The 16,600-nt window shown below is 31.6% G+C and overlaps 1 protein-coding gene and 1 long non-coding RNA gene across 2 annotated transcripts; both read left to right on the top strand.

Annotated features, from left to right (window-relative positions):
• The first annotated feature begins 4,351 nt into the window (after positions 1-4,351).
• Positions 4,352-6,974, top strand: LOC111241466. The gene is made up of 3 exons (XR_002667448.1): positions 4,352-4,495; positions 4,637-4,707; positions 6,777-6,974. It is a non-coding gene; the product is annotated as an uncharacterized LOC111241466 (long non-coding RNA).
• Positions 6,975-11,079: 4,105 nt separating this feature from the next.
• On the top strand, positions 11,080-13,829 carry LOC106758453 (O-acyltransferase WSD1-like). The gene is made up of 5 exons (XM_014641377.2): positions 11,080-11,388; positions 11,473-12,045; positions 12,537-12,890; positions 13,074-13,211; positions 13,369-13,829. The coding sequence occupies exons 1-5, from the start codon at positions 11,203-11,205 to the stop codon at positions 13,513-13,515; spliced, it is 1,398 nt and encodes a 465-aa protein (XP_014496863.1). The 5' UTR covers positions 11,080-11,202; the 3' UTR covers positions 13,516-13,829.
• Positions 13,830-16,600: the final 2,771 nt, after the last annotated feature.

The following is a 16,600-nucleotide window of genomic DNA, read 5'->3' as shown; positions in this document are numbered from 1 at the left end:
CTCACCCTAACAATCACTCTAGCCATGGAGATTCATAATGATTATCTCTCATCTATATACGCTTTGAAGAAAAGGAGCGAATCTAGCTTGATGTAGTTTATTAAGAAGAACATTACCAAAATCAAGAAAAAGAGTATGGCGAGCACACAGTCCAAGAACAAATAATTTATGTCCAACCCTTCCTACATCAACTTACTGGTATATAGTAATTTTATATACTGCATATTTCTTTTATAAGTTTCCACAGCACACATGTAATGAAATTATATTTGATAATATTCGATATTATGTTATATAATTTGAAGAACATTTGTGAATGATCGAAGACCGCAAAATAACTTGTATATATATAATTTTCCTCCTTGTGGTTTGATGGCACGCACGTTGGTTCTTGCAGATAGCAGAAGTTTGAAACGACAAACAGAAAGACTTGTATATGTATGTAGTTCTTTGCATGTGCTAAACAATTCAAAATCTACCATTATTATAGCATTTCAGAATTGTTGGCAAAAGCACTTGTGTTGTTTATGTTTATAAATATCTTAAATTTTTTGACAAACAAAGCAAAACTGAAATAATTACACCCAAAATTGATGATGAAATTTGGCTACCTGCATCTCCAAATTGCATGTACCTTTTATGAAAGAGGAAAATAGCAAAATATGTGTTTATAGAACCCCCAGCCAAAATCTAAATAAATTCAGAAAATATAAATAATATTTTCTAATCAAGAATTCTCTCTCATACTCTTTTCTAAATTGTTTGAATATATTATTTTAAAAGTCTATATATAACATAATGTTACGTATACGTGTATAAGCAAAATTTATAATCCTCACATTTTATTTTCTAATTTTCATGTAATCCTTTTATCTATTGTTTTCTTTTCCTAAAAAAAGTATATTCCATATAATTTGTTTTACATTATCAAGTCCAACAATCTCTCACTTAAAAGATTAATTTTAACTTGTCTTCGCTTATCAATCAATATAATAATTTGTCATGTATTTATTCTAGCCAGTCAATTGAAATTGAAGTTGATAACTTCAATTTATAAATGGTTAGTAATTTTGCCAACATATTTGTTAGGTTATCTTAGTACCTAATCTTCAATTAAATATATGATAAAATGATATGTAGGCTAATATGTTTTATTTTTAAATGAAATATTGAATATTTTATTACATATATCAGATTCTCATTGTCACTAACAAAACACTTATGTGGATAAATCTTAACTTTGTCAATAAACATTGAAATCATGTCAAATTTTTTTATTAACTTTTATTATTATTACATACTAAACCTCTATAATGAATTTATAAATAGTTAGTACTTTTGCCAACATATTTGTTAGGTTACGTTAGTATCCAATCCTTAATTAAAGATACGATGAAATGATGATAATGTAGGCTACGTACTATGTTTTATTTTTTAATAAAATATTGAATATTTTATTAGATGTATCTTATTATAACTAGCAAAACACTCACGTGGATAAATCTGTTAATAAACATTGAAGTCATATAATTTTTTATTATTTTTTATATATGTTATAACTAACTAAGAGTTGTAGTATTGATGAGTGTAATAATTACAATCTCATTTTTTTTTTTGCAATCTTGAACTATTCCCATTTTCTTCTGAACAAGCACTTGCCTAAGAGCCAATGGCAGCACACAGAGTCGACGATAGTGCACGGTAGTTCAAGCGACAACAACACACAGTGGAGTCAACGATAGAACTTGACGGCAACACATAGTGGTATGAACGATGAGAAGAATAGTTAAAAAAGTTAGTTTTTCTTTCAAATACTTTTTATGTTTTTTCTAAGAATTGTTGTGACCCAGTTTTCCTTTGAAACAAGAATGGTTGATAACTTATGAAGAAAGTTGATATTGTTGCATGTCAAAAAGTATTCAATTCTAAAGAACACTGCAATGTTCATTAGCCTTGAGTTAGCATGGCCTTTAGGATTTCATTCTCTTTCTTAGCTTATTCAAGCTTGATTCTCAGCATGCCCATCTAAGAATAACCACACACACTAAAAAATTAAAATACATATTAATTAATCATGCATGTTCAATAAGAAACAATGAAAATTTATGCTTAGAAAATAAGAGATTTCTGAGCTTTATAGCTAGGGTACCCCAGTATGAATTTCTCTATTTCTCTATATAAATAGAAAAATATTTTGAGATAGATAATTTCTATCTTTATTTTATACATCAACATAGTTTATATTACATGTAGTTTTAATTTAGACATATTCACATTTTTTAAATTTATGTATGCTTAAAGAATTAATTAGCAAATACTTATTTAAAATGTATATATGATTTAAATATAAAATAGGCTTTTTGTTTTTTGTGCTCTGTTGTAAATTTATTAGCTAGTAGTGAGAAAGTAAAATAATAGTGTGCTCCCCCTTTGAGTTAAGGAATAGGTAATGATATTTAAACAATACTTTTTTTACATCATTTGAATATTGATTACGTGTCAATATGTGATTGGTCAAAAATTACTTTACAATAGTGTTTATGATTATTATTATTTATTATAGAGTAATTTTTGATCAATCACAACTTGACACGTAATCAATGTTTAAATGTTATAAAGAAATGTTCTCTAAATATCATTTTTTTTTTTAAGAACATCGAGAACTGGAACGACGCATTGATGACAGAGATATGAGAGAGCATGTGTACTGCCTCTTTCAAAATCCAATTTTATTCTTTCCTCACCACTTTCCAATGCAATCTTTCGTCTCAACCTCTTCTTGTACTCTAATAAAATCTTTATAGTCTCGATTGTTACACCCGATAAAACGGATTAATCTAATATGTTTAAATTCAGTTTAATATTAATTTGTCAAAAATAGATTAAGTCAAATTTATTTTCTAATTGAAAAAATATGATTAAGACAATTAGAACTCTCAAAACGGGTTACGGGCCTGGCCCGGTCTAATCCATTACGGATGAATTAGTCACTTAGTGAGTCAATCCAAACCAGTTCATTTATTAGCGAATAAAAAAATTCGAACCTGGTTCAACCCATCATGAATTGGTGGATAAAACGGGTTAGCTCACTGCTCACTTAATTACAATTTTTTAAATAAAAAAATTACAAACTTTCTATAATTCAAATTTAAACAAATTTCACCCTCAAATTTCACTCCAAACATTGGTGTTTTATTAATTTTTAAAATAGGGAACTTAAATAATTTTTTCAAGCAAAAAATAATAATAAATATTTTTTATAAAATTAAAATTAAATTTTAATAAAATAAAATTAGGTAAGTTGGTTGGTGAGCCAACTCGGCTCACCGGATTTAACCCGTATGAACCGAGTTTAAATGAACTTGGTTGAAATTTGACCTGCATAAAAAAAGTACAATTTTTTCAAATTCAATCCGATCCAAACTTATGACGAACCGGATTAGTCTACAGTTTATGACTCATTTGACAGTTCTAAAGACAACTATACTTATTTAACACTTTTTTTTTATTATTCTTTATTTTTTATTAATACAAAAATAATTTTATTATAATCATTATCAAATGATAATTATGGATGTCAGATAATCTTTTTCCTATCTCATTATATAGAACTATATGGTATAATTATTTTTAGTGGTTGGGGGCTATAGGTAAAAAAGAAAGGTAAGTGAGAATGCGTTGATAGAAGAGTGGTTGAGTTAATCTCATCCTTTGAAAAATCAAAGATGGCAACTATTCTCATTCAAATACCTCCAAAATCTAACCTTTCTTCCTGCGCTTCGTCAGAGTCCTGATTTTTTAATTTTAGCCAACTTTCACCTACTCTCCCTCTCTTGTCAGAACTAAATCAAATCATTTATGCTATTTTGCCATATATGCTACAAATTAATCAATGTCAATTTTCACAAAGAAAAGCTTCTAGGTTATGTTTATTTTTATGAATTTAATTCTTCCCATCTTACCCAATTAATTATTTCGTAACTCATTGAAAAGTTCACTACAACTAAAATATAATTTCATAAAAAGTTTATGGTAAAATGCAAAAAGATAGTAAAACCAAATGGCAATAGATAAAAAGAGATATATTTAAATGAAGGAGACGTGTGTTGATGAAATAGATGTGTATCAAGAAAAAATATGCATATAAATAAATGAAATGAATATGAATAAAAAATCAATCTAATTAAAAGATACAAATGTGAATGAAAGAGATTATGTAAGGCCTTGCAAAAATGCCATTTAAGTGTGTGTACACGTGGCAGCATAGGATAGGTTGAATACTATTAGTAAAGGGAAATATACTTAGCATTCTAAATCTTAGTCATTTTTCTAAGACAACAAGCATCTCCTTCTACGTTTCTCTCCTTCTTTGCCGTGCCACTCCTTCCATCTCAACTCAGATTCTAACCGTTAGTTTCTCAAATTGAAGCTACCTAAACATTCAGGACTCCAAGAGCTAAGTTTCTACCGATCGATTTTCCGTTTCATCCAACCGGTAAGAAAGCCCTCTTTCCTTCTTTGCCCTAGGGTTTCAAGCATGAGATTCTTATTTCATGCAACCCATTTCGTTTCCTTCCACAATCTAACTTCAACCTAATGCTAAAATTCGTTCTCCATCATCAATTGATGATTTTAGGTGATTCTCACACTTTGGGTTCAAAGTACTTGGTCTATGATCATTCCTTGAGTTGGCCGTGCATCCTAGAGGTAAGGGGAGCTAGCTTTCTTTCCATTTTTATAGTATGTTGTGAATGTATGATAAATTTTAAAGCTGTATGTTGTTGGAAGCATGAAATTGGTTGAATTGGTTTGAAATTCATGTATGGAAATGGGTATGTTATGTAGAATTGATGATTGATGATTTTGGACTGTTTGGAACCCCTTGGTATGTTGAATTATGTATGATTGGGACTGTGATGATGATTGAAATCTATTGTGGTAGTGTTTGGAAGAAAACCTAGTGCTTTAGAGTCACTTTTTGGCCATTTTAAGGGAAGTGAGGTAGTGATTTTGAGTATATGGGGTTTGTTGTGTTTGTGGACTGTTGAGACAGTTTCACTGAGTGTATTGTGACTTGTTTGAGTCACTAAATTAGCCAAAATGGGTGTAAAATGGTAAGATTGGGTTTTGGGTCCCTCAGTTGGGCAAATGAGTGTTTTAGAGTTGAAATGAAGCTTAAATCACTTTAGAAATGTGTTAGAAATGTTTAGAATCACTTAGGTAAGTTTAATTATGTCTAAAACAAAGATCAGGAGTGTTAGAAGTTGGCAAAATTGGTTGAAAATGGTCTTAGCTGGTTCTATCGAGTTCTGCATAATTCTGCAGAGTTTGGCCGTCCGGTTTGGAAGGCCTTGGTCAGAGAAGGTTCTCCCTTCTCCTGACCGTTCGGTTTTGTAGGCCTGGTCAGGGAAGGATGACTCTTCCCCTTGACCGTCCGGTTTGGAGGTCTTGGTCAGAGAAGGTTCCCCCTTCTCTTGACCGTTCGGTCATGGAGCCTTGGTGAGAGAAGGAGGTTTCCTTCTCGAACCGTCCGGTCATGGAACCCTGGTCAGAGAAGGTTCACCCTTCTCTTGACCGTTCGGTTTGGCACTGCAAGTCAGCGTGAGAAGGTCCTTTCTTCTCTTGACCGTTCGGTCTGGCAGGTGTGCTTTCGGTCAGAGAAGGTATTTCTTTCTCTTGACCGTCCGGTCTGAGTCTTGGTTAGAGAAGGAGGTTTCCTTCTCAAACCGTTCGGTCTGGTGAATCTTCGTTAGAGAAGGAAGTTTCCTTCTCAACCGTTCGGTCTGGTGAGTTTTGGTTAGAGAAGGAGGTTTCCTTCTTAAACCGTTCGGTCTGGTGGGTCTTAGTCAGAGAATGAGGTTTCTTTCTCAAACCGTCCGGTTTGGTAGGTTCTGGGTCAGGGAAGGTGATTCCTTCTCATGACCGTTCGGTTAGATACTCTGGGTCAGAGAAGGTTATTCCTTCTCATGACCGTTCGGTCAAATATGGTTAGGGTAAGTTGTTCTTTCGCATGACTGTTCGATCAGATATACTTTCGGTCAGGGAAGGATTGTTCCATCCCGTAACCGTTCGGTCTGGCCAGGGTGCCTGTTAATGGTACCCAATTCAATCCCAATGGTTCGGCCACTGCTACTAGTGTTCGGTTTATTGCTTAGAGCTTGTGGTTGGTTGGTTTATCTAATTGTTTGTGGCAAATTAAGGTGTGTATGATTTATATGACTTGGAAAATTATCAAGTAAGTGGATTGGTTGGATTCGGTTGCGAAATTAAGATCTCTCGGTGGGATCAATTAGTGTATTGAATGTATGTAAGAGGCTTCCACTATGGGGGGTTATCCCTAACACTCTAACGGTCTTTCATTCTCACTTAGAGAGGATTGACGCGTGTGGTGAGAGTAGTGGGAGGTCCTAGGGTAGGCGCTTTCACTATAGGCCTATACTGCGGTAACGGACTAGCCTTGTGTATGGTCGGGTAGAACCCCTCGGCAATGGCTTTGCAAAGCAGTAGGGCCATCACAAGTGCACAACCCGCCCCAGCTCTATATACATTCTATGTCCAGACGTGTCTAGGAGTCTTAACATGACATGATGTTTGCTTTAGTGAGTTTTGTGAAATCAATGTTTATGTTTATGATGACTTATATGTTTAAGTGTGTATGAACGTTCTTGCAATGAATTGTATGATTGTTTGAGACCTAGCTCACCCTTGCACTTGCATGTTTGTATGTGTTTGCCTTCCCCCTTGCGATGATCATCTAATCCTTTGGATGTGAGCAGTAGGTGATGAGGTACCCTTGGAGCAGGCGTGGGAGACTGAGGAAGATCCAGCCCCTAGTACTTAGGGCGTTTATTAGTTCTTATTTCAATAGCTTGTTAATTTTTGGAAACATTCTCTAGGCATCCTTCGATCTTTAGTTTATTTTGTATTTTGGAGAACTTTGGGGAACTTGTACTCAAGTTTTATTTTGTTTTAATTTCCACTAAATTTCGGATGACTGTATAAATATTTAAATACTGTCATCTTTATCTCTCAACTGCTTTCACATATTGTAATAGCTGAATCCTATTATATTATATGTGAATATGATATTTTTGGGATGTCACACATTACTTTTAAAAAAATATATGTAAATGAAGGAAATAAATATGAATAATAAAATGTGAGAGAAAAAAAAGATTTGTTATATTTAAATCTCAATTTTTGAATTATAATTGATGTCATGAGCATACATATATTTATTTAAATTAACACGAGTTTAATCGACACAAATATTAAAGATATATTATGTTAATGTTAAGATATGCTAGTTTAAATACATAATAAAATAAATAAAATTAGTATGAATTTAATCAATATTAATTTAAATAAAACAGATAAAATTAGTCTGAATTAAGATATTAATCTTATTTATTTATGTTAGCGTTTTTATTTATTATGTTAACGTTGACTAAATTAACACTAATATATTACGAATATAAATATTCTTACTTATTAAAAATGGTTAATGTCAACTTATAATTGGTTAATCCAACACGAATATTATTCAACAGTAAATGGACTACTAGCATGTGTTAAGTCGACATGAATATGACACTAACAATTTATTTTATTTATCAAAATTTAACATTGACTAAACCAATCTCGGTATTAACTATATATATATATATATATATATATATATATATATATATATATATATATATATATAAAATAAATAAAAGTTGAGCTTAATCAACTTTGATAATTTCACCTTTTGGTTAATGTTATTATTTGAAAGTTAATATAATATTCATAAATAATAATATTAAAAAGATCAAACACTACAAAAATAATACATTTTAGTAGAGGTTATTTCCCGGTGGTTTTTGAAACCCCTCGGCGGTGTAAAGGAAAAACCGTCCCAAACATTTATTTATTTTTTTTAAAATACATTTTTTGGACTAACTTTTCAGTTCCTCTTAGTTTGGTGGGTTCCTTTTCATCTTCTCCCAATCTTATAAACCCTTTTTCAGTTCCAAACTCCTCTGTAGAACCCTAGATTCCACCGATCTCAACTTCTCAGGCTCTCCAACACATTCACGCCCCACCCGCAGGTCCAGATCCTCCTCGTCCTCCTCCACGCGACTGACGCTGTCCACTAGCACCACTCATCGTCACCGTAGAATGTTTCAATTTTATATTTTTATATTTCTTTTTATGACAGGTGAATTCATTACAGAAGGATGGATTTTGAAGAAATTTGTGCAGCTGCATTAAGTATGCATCCATTTGAAGCTCTTGATCGTGGGGAATAAGATGCTCGTATTAACAAACATCTTTCTTAGTTATATTTTGTTTTTTAATTTACTATTGAATGTCTTTTTTTTCTATATATGAACAATTGGATGTATAAAGCATATTAATATATTGAATCATGTAGTTTATTTTATATATAATATTCTGTATTGGTTCATATTATTTCATTGTTTGTGTGGTTAATAAAATTAATTTGATCATAATATCATTTTATCAAAATCAAAAACAAAAAAAAATAATATGTACACATTTCCGGCGGTTTTAATACAACTCTAGCAACCACGGGCGGTTTTTTGAAAACCCCTATAAATATCGACAGTTTTTGCAAAACCCTTATTAGTACCGACAGTTTTCAAAATCTTCGGTAAAATCACTAGTAATTGCGATGCTGATTTTTCCAGTGGTTTCTGCAATTGCGGGAACCGTATTTAACGGTTGTTTTAACTTCCGATAACGTAAAAACCCCTTGATAAAATTAGATATTTTTGTAGTGAAATATCCTTATTTCAATAAATTTGTGTGGTTTTAGTCATGTAATTTTACTAATTTTGACTAAAGACCAATAAATTTAAAAAGAAAACAAGATATGTCAAAATACATAGTATTCAAAGTAACAAAACTTTCAATTATTGTACTCGACAAGGACAAGGGTTTACGAGGATTAGATTTTATGAACTCATGTCAATATATATTTTTTTAACTAATATGTTTAATATAACCTCATTTCCACATTAGTCTCACTAATACCAAATCCTTAATGGTCTGTTTTAACTATAATGCAAAAACAACATTTTCTTAACTAATTTTACACAAAGTTCGAATTAAAAATTTGGGGTTAAAGAATGATAAAGAGATAAAACATTCCACCTAAATTTTTAAATTTTTTAAATCTTATTTAAAAAAATTTCTTTTGCTATATGTAATGCGTCAGAGTATTTTAATTTCAATTTGATTCTTAGGTTTATTATTTTTGATTTAATTTAATCATATTTTTTTTAATTTAACAATTTTATATTCTTTTATAATTAAGATCATGTTTAATTTTTATATAAATATTATTTTAAATTTTTATTAAAATCGATATTTTTATGAAATATTTTTAATAATATTAACTTTATTTAAATTTATACTTTTAAGTTTAAATTTATTTAAACTTTGTTTTAAAATTTTACATGTATTTATGCTGATATTTTATTACATCAAATTTTAATATTTTTTTAATTTATATTTAAAATAATTATATATAAATTTATGTAGATTTATAACATTATATATCAAGAATTTCTATATAAATATTAGAGTTAATTTAAAAATAACAATTTTATAAATTTAAATGTATAACTTTTAAAAAAATTATAATCATACAAAATAAAGTTATTTAAAATTTTAATATAAAATTTAAATAAAGTTTAATGGATTTGAATACCACAAACTATAGAAAAGACGATCATCTAACCCAGTTGACTGTGTCATTCATCTTGAACCATTCAACGACGGTATTGTGAAATTAAAGGTTGAATACATAAATATGTTAGCATAATATACTGACAAACATATTGGTCAAATATATTGTATACTGTCAGCTTAGGTTATTTAATTTCCACTGCTATACATACCAGAATCTTTGGTGCCGATTGGTGAACCTATCACTCTTAAAAACTAAAATTAGACTCATTATATATACTTATAATATAACAAATTATAAAATTATTATTTATTTATTTATTTTTATAAATACAATGTTTCTAAAAAGAAATCCTCACTAGTTTTGTTATCTAAAAAATAGAGTATATATGTTCATCCACTCCCATCGACATTCACATATTATAGCTTAGGGAAGAGGATCAACTACCAATTTCATTCATCTCTTCAACAATTCTACACTACCATATAAATATTTGAATAATCAGATTTGTTTCCAAATCTATCAGAAAATAAAAATAAAATAACTTTTTTCACAAATTTACTCTATATACAAATAACAAATAGATTTTAAACTAATAATTTCTTTTACTAATTAATTTATGTGTTACATATGAATTTTTAAAAAAAAACATGAAAAAAAAAACAAGGTCCACTAAAGTCATTTGAAAGTTTACTATAAAGATAAGAGTAATTGTAGAAGAATACTTTTAAATTTATTTGATACATAATGATATAAGAATAAAATAATTATAATTTTTTTTTATATTTTTCTTAAATAAAAAATAATAAAAGAGTAGTGTTAAATAAATGTAAAAACTTTGTACATGTCTAAAATAATGGTAAAGATGACACGCCTGTATATTTATATTCATTTCGTGTGAATTTTAAAACAGCAGAATAAAAAATAACGTGTTAGTGAGTCAAAAAGTGTGTCAAATATCTTTCTTCTTATTATAATCATACAAGGCAAAGAAGCTTTTTTCTTTACAAAATGTAAGAAAAGCAATACACATATTTTGACTTTTACAAAACTGTAGGAATTTCAAAAGAGAGGTCTTTTTACAAAGAAAGCAAACACGTCATTGTCCATTGTTAAATAATGAAAAGTGAAGGAAAATTGTAATACAGATTCCATAAAAGTAACTTTATAGTATATTTTTCTTTCATTTTGTTACACCTACCTGTTTAAGAGAACAACTAATCAATTAAAACGTGTGTTTCTCACATTCTATTACGTATGACAATTTCAGGTGGCTGTCGTTGGTCGGTCACTCTTGTCCTGCCGTGTTCTTATCAAAGTAGAACCACCTATTACTTTTTATAGGTAAATTGCACATTGCTTTTTTCCTAGTACAACTTCTTCTTTGTGTTCAATTTCTCACCCTATATATATAAATGCTTCCATATTCTTTCTCAAATCTCAGGTCATTAAGCTGCAGTGTTTCGTAACTTTCATCTCTCTTCCCAGAAATATATAGTAATATGGAAAACCTAAATGAGGTGCAAGAAGAACCAGTTAGCCCTATGGGACAATACTTCAACAGTTCTGCGCTGTGCATATATATTATTGGAGTTTTGGAATTTGAAGTTCCCATTGATGACCTGCAAACCTTCACTCTCATTAAAGATGTTTTCCTTCCCATCAATCCACGCTTCTCTTCCATCATGGTTCTCTCTCTTTTACTGTTTCATTTATTTTCATGTCTATATTACCATTATCATGGCATTCATATGGTTTATGAATGAAAGCAGGTTCAAGATAAAGATGGAGAGAAACGATGGAAGCAAGTTGAAGTCAATTTGAAAGATCACGTGCAGTTTCCCAAATTCCCCAAAGGGAAAACAGTGGAATCTTACGACAAGTTTTTTCATGATTATTTATCAAGCATGGCAATGGAGCAATTACCACAAAGCAGACCTTTGTGGGAAATTCATGTGATCAGCTACCCTTCTAAAGATGCTTCTGGCAGTATAATATTTAAGCTTCACCATGCACTTGGAGATGGTTATTCTCTCGTTGGTGCTCTTCTTTCTTGTCTGCAACGAGCAGATGACCCTTCTCTTCCATTGTCGTTTCCTAGTCTGAGACCTTCAAAGCTACAAGCATCGACTAAAAGCTTCTGGAGAAGATTTTCTTGGATGTTCTCCTCTGCCATAAACACAGCCTCAGATTTTGGATGGAGTTTACTGAAGAGTAGCATCATGAGTGATGATAAAACACCAATAAGGTCTGGAGATGAAGGAACCGAATTTCGCCCAATTTCCATATCAAGTATGGACTTCTCCATTGACCATATCAAGAACATCAAGTCCAGGCTCGGAGTGGTATTAATTCCTTATTTAATCTTTAAAATTTTCTGACTTACGACATTATAAATGCTCATACGTCACTTGTGTTACAGAAAATACTTTTCAGAATGCATGCATATACGTACATCCAAAAAATAATTAATTTATGAAGAAAAATAATATCTTGACAACTAATCCAAATTTATAACGTATCATGGTTCTTTTATACCTGGCTATGATTTTTTAAATCATAGGAAAATAAGTGATGGACCTTTTCATGCAATTAATTTTACAGTTTCAATAAGGACATATTTCTTATACACAAAACTTGTTTTGAGATAAATATGTGCTTACAAAAAAACATAAAAAATGAGAAATTAATACACGATATCATAATTTCCTTTTATGTTTAAATAATATTGATAGCATACACTCTCTATACAGTATGTAGAGAATAAAGACATTGAATCATTATCCGTTTTGACATTAGATTATCTTATTTTCTCTGGATGATTCTCTTATGGCAGACTATAAACGATGTGATCACTGGAATGGTGTTCTATGGGACCAGGTTATATATGGAAGACATGGACTTGAAGTCAAAAACAGCAGATTCGACTGCATTGGTTTTGTTGAATACGAGAAACATAGAAGGTTACCAAACAATAAATGATATGCTAAACAGTAAAGCCAAGGGTCCATGGGGGAATAAAATTTCCTTTTTGCATGTACCAATACCGAAATTAAATCAAAACAGAATGTCAAACCCTATAGATTTCATTTGGGACTCCCATAATATAATCAAGAGAAAGAAACAATCTTTAGCAGTTGCCCTCACTGGAACTCTTTTGGACATGGAGAGCAAACTCAGAGGACAAGAGGTTGGTATCCTTAAATTCAATGTTATATATACCATATACGTTTTCTTTCATTCACTGCTTTAGCTCTTATTTTCTTAACTTCACGTCTCAGTCTCGGCATGTAAATGTCATTATTGTACTTGCTTTTATAAAGTATATAAGAACTTGGATGAGAAATTTTCTTAATGGTTAATTTTGTTGCAGGCAGTAGCAAAACACCTTCGAGGGACTGTAATGAATTCAAGTGCAGTGATTTCAAGCTTGGTTGGACCAACACAACAAATGTCTTTAGCTAATCATGCTGTTAAGGGCTTGTATTTCACATTGGCTGGTGGACCTGAGGTATATATCCTAATTAAGTCTGCTTCCTGCTTTACATAATTAATCAAGTTTTAGAAGGGGAAACAAAAAGAAGGAAACAATTTTCATAAACTTGATTTCTTTATTTAAAAGTGGAAGAAAAATAAGACATTTTAACTATGAGCTGTGTGCATTGCAGAGTCTTGCCATTTCAGTTATGAGCTATGTGGGAGTGCTTAGAGTCACCCTAAAGACTGAAAAGGACTTCATAGATGAAGAGAAATTGAAGGCATGCATACAAAATGCCTTTCAGATGATACTCAAAGCAGCTACAGCAAATTCCTGACACAGCAATACGTTAGTGTGCTTGCCCTCAACACAAAAGTCAAAATTCTTACATTTATTTTGAGGAATTGGAATTGATTGTTTTAATTTCATTTTTACAAGTATCATGTCATTATTTCTTAGGTTTGATGAACACCTTAATTCATTAATCAATATGATGTGTGTATGCTCTGAAACTTCATAAAGGATGTCCAGTTATCCATGTAGATTTTCCATATGAAGTTATGTATTTCTACTATTCGCCATTTCTCGCTTAAATGCAAATTTTCGTGTTGATGGCAAAATCAGTATTTGTGATATTTATTTATTAGATGGGTGGGCAGGAATTTAATAAGAATGGTAAGGGTGGTTTGTTTTCTGGAAATAATGTGCACTACATAAAAACAGTGTCGTTAAAAAAATTGACAAACTTTCAAATTCAATGCATTTTTTTTTTCAAGTTTGTATTTGTAACATCTCAATAAATATAGCTTGAAAACTATCATTTTTTTAGGAATATACATAAACAATAATAAAGAACACTAGGAGATAAGTACATTGGAGTAAAGAGAATATGAGATTTCACATAGAATATATGCTGAACACAACATAGAAGTCTGATAGCATTTACAATTTAAGGCCGAACAGTCATATGACAAGTTCCAGACCGAATGATACATTAAAGGGATATCTAGGCCGAACGGTTCTTACAAAACCCGAACCATACGGTTACATACTCTAAGCAAAAGTAAAATCTAATCTAAGGACCGGACAGTCCTGCACAATTTTCCGGCATCACATCCAAGGGTTGTTCTGTCTGCAGGGCATCTTCCAAAGTATCTTCAAGAGCACCCTCTGCTCACACCCAAATGGATGATCATTGCAGTGAAAAGAACAAACCGGACGGTCAAATACCGAACGACAACATAGACAAGACAGAACAGATAAGGGCAAGATTATGTAAATTTAATTAATCATTTCCAATATATTTTCAAAACATACACATAAATCACATACATCAATATCCCAATCATAAATCATAAGTTAAGTATTTCCATTTAAGAATCGAACGGGAATCATCATCATAACCAATTCCTCTAGACACTGTCCGGACGGTATGACCATGTATGCTCGCCGCTCTCTACACCTGGGTGGACCTGACTGGGATACACTCAACAGACCGCCACCCGAGGTTAGTCCAGTGGAATCACCTCAGTATAGAAACACTAAGCTAAAGGACCTCCTGCCATTCCCACGCATGAGTTACCCTTCTCTACTTGAGAAGGCGTAATCACGAAATATCAGGATAGAGTCAGAACCTGAGCTTTTGGCCACGGTCAGAACCTAATCCAATTCCAATCATGAGATATTCCTCCCTGGAATACTCTTAAATCATAATAAACTCATTCATCATTTACTACTTTTTCTTATAGCAGTACGGATACAAACTAACCCAACTGTGATAAGGAAACAAAGTGTCAAAGGGATTCAATAAGTGACCGAATGGTCAAAGAACAAGAGACTGAATAAAACAAGAAATTTTAATAGTTGACCGGATGGTCTAGCATAGAATAAAACCGAACCCTTTTGAAAACAATACAGGTAGACTTATTCATGAAGAAGAATGAACGCTAAACAACATAAGTCATTCTTAGAAGGAAACAAATACCAAGTTTATGACTTTAGCCAAATGCCTTTACGACTAGCAGAAGTTCTCTTCAATAAAACGAGTGTCAGTGTAAAACCGAACACTCTGAGAGGAATCAAGTGTCAGTGTAAGACCGAACACTTTTCAAATAAGTAATATTATAAACCGGACGTTTTTTCTAAGAAGGATAATTAATATCAAATCGAGTACTTAGTCTATGACCAAATGCTCAAACATAATATCATATTTGTAAAACCGAACGCTTGGTTTATGACCGAACGTTCTTAAATAATTAATAGCAATAATATGAAGCCAAATGCTTCAGAAATAAAGTGTTAGTCTAATACTAAACACTTGTATGACCGAACGTATAGTTTATGACAGGGCGTTCTTAGAATTCAAGTACTGGTATAAGACCTAGCACTTTTAAATAAGCAACCTCAATATAGACCGAACGCTCAGTGTATGACTGAACGTTCTAAATGGTTAATATGAAACCAAATACTCAGTTTATGACCAAGTGCTTCGAGACCGGACGTTCAGTATAAGATCGGACGTCCTTTAATGGTTAATTCCGAACAGATAACCAAACAAGATATTTAAGTTTCAACACAAAGATACCATATCAATTGTTTTAAGAGGAAACTAAACGGTCCTAATGACCCTTCAATTACAGATTCATATTTTCACTAAGTTTTATAACTCTATGACATATTTCATACCAAAAATCAAACATGCATTTCTCAACAACAAGATCATGGATGAGTGTTAACTCTTTGGCAAGGGTACCAAATCGCCTAAAGTAATAAACCGGTAAGACTGGAAATCGTTTCCCAAGAGACTCGTGAAACTAGACAATCGTATAATTTCTAACTAACATAGACTAAAGAATGTTTCCATAATTTGAGTTTTAGTGAAATTAAAGGAACTATAAAACATAAATGACAAAAGTGATCTTAAGCACTCAAACACTTTGAAATGGAGAGATTAGAAATGCAATGGAATGATATTGTTGGGGGTATGATTTCACCTACTTCACTCTTATGCATAGAAAATCACTTCCTCTTCATTGATGTGTCAATGTCAATCTCAATCTACTAATTTACTCAAACCCCAATCCCTTGGTAGAATGAGCCTAGACTTCCTTATTAGACTCCAATCCCTTGGAAAACCTAATGATTAATTCCGCATTAAGAAATGAGATTTTAAGACATCCAAAGGTCCTAGTTCTATCCCTAGATACTATTTCCTTTAGGTGTTTAACCCAAGTCAAGGTTTACCCAATATTTCCCAATATCAAGAAACCCTAAATCATGTCATGAGTAGCAACTTCACAACAAGCATTAAGAAAAGGAATTAAACACTAACAATCAATGAAAGAGGTATATATTCATTCAAAACAACATGCTTTACATAAGAGTTTAGTGGTTACATCAATCCCCCAACAATAATGAAACTA

This window comes from Vigna radiata, chromosome 4 (genome assembly GCF_000741045.1).
Source record: "Vigna radiata var. radiata cultivar VC1973A chromosome 4, Vradiata_ver6, whole genome shotgun sequence".
Taxonomy (NCBI): domain Eukaryota; kingdom Viridiplantae; phylum Streptophyta; class Magnoliopsida; order Fabales; family Fabaceae; genus Vigna; species Vigna radiata.
The sequence above is the reverse complement of the archived record's forward strand: the minus strand, read 5'-3'. Positions and strand labels throughout refer to the sequence as shown.

What these genes read in the sequence shown, in the direction of transcription:
- LOC106758453 (XM_014641377.2), top strand. Translation starts at nt 11,203, where the DNA reads ATGGAAAACCTAAATGAGGTGCAAGAAGAACCAGTTAGCCCTATGGGA. An exon ending in TCAAGTCCAGGCTCGGAGTG is followed by an intron (nt 12,046 to 12,536) that starts GTATTAATTCCT and finishes CTCTTATGGCAG; the next exon opens with ACTATAAACGATGTGATCAC. An exon ending in GCAAACTCAGAGGACAAGAG is followed by an intron (nt 12,891 to 13,073) that starts GTTGGTATCCTT and finishes ATTTTGTTGCAG; the next exon opens with GCAGTAGCAAAACACCTTCG.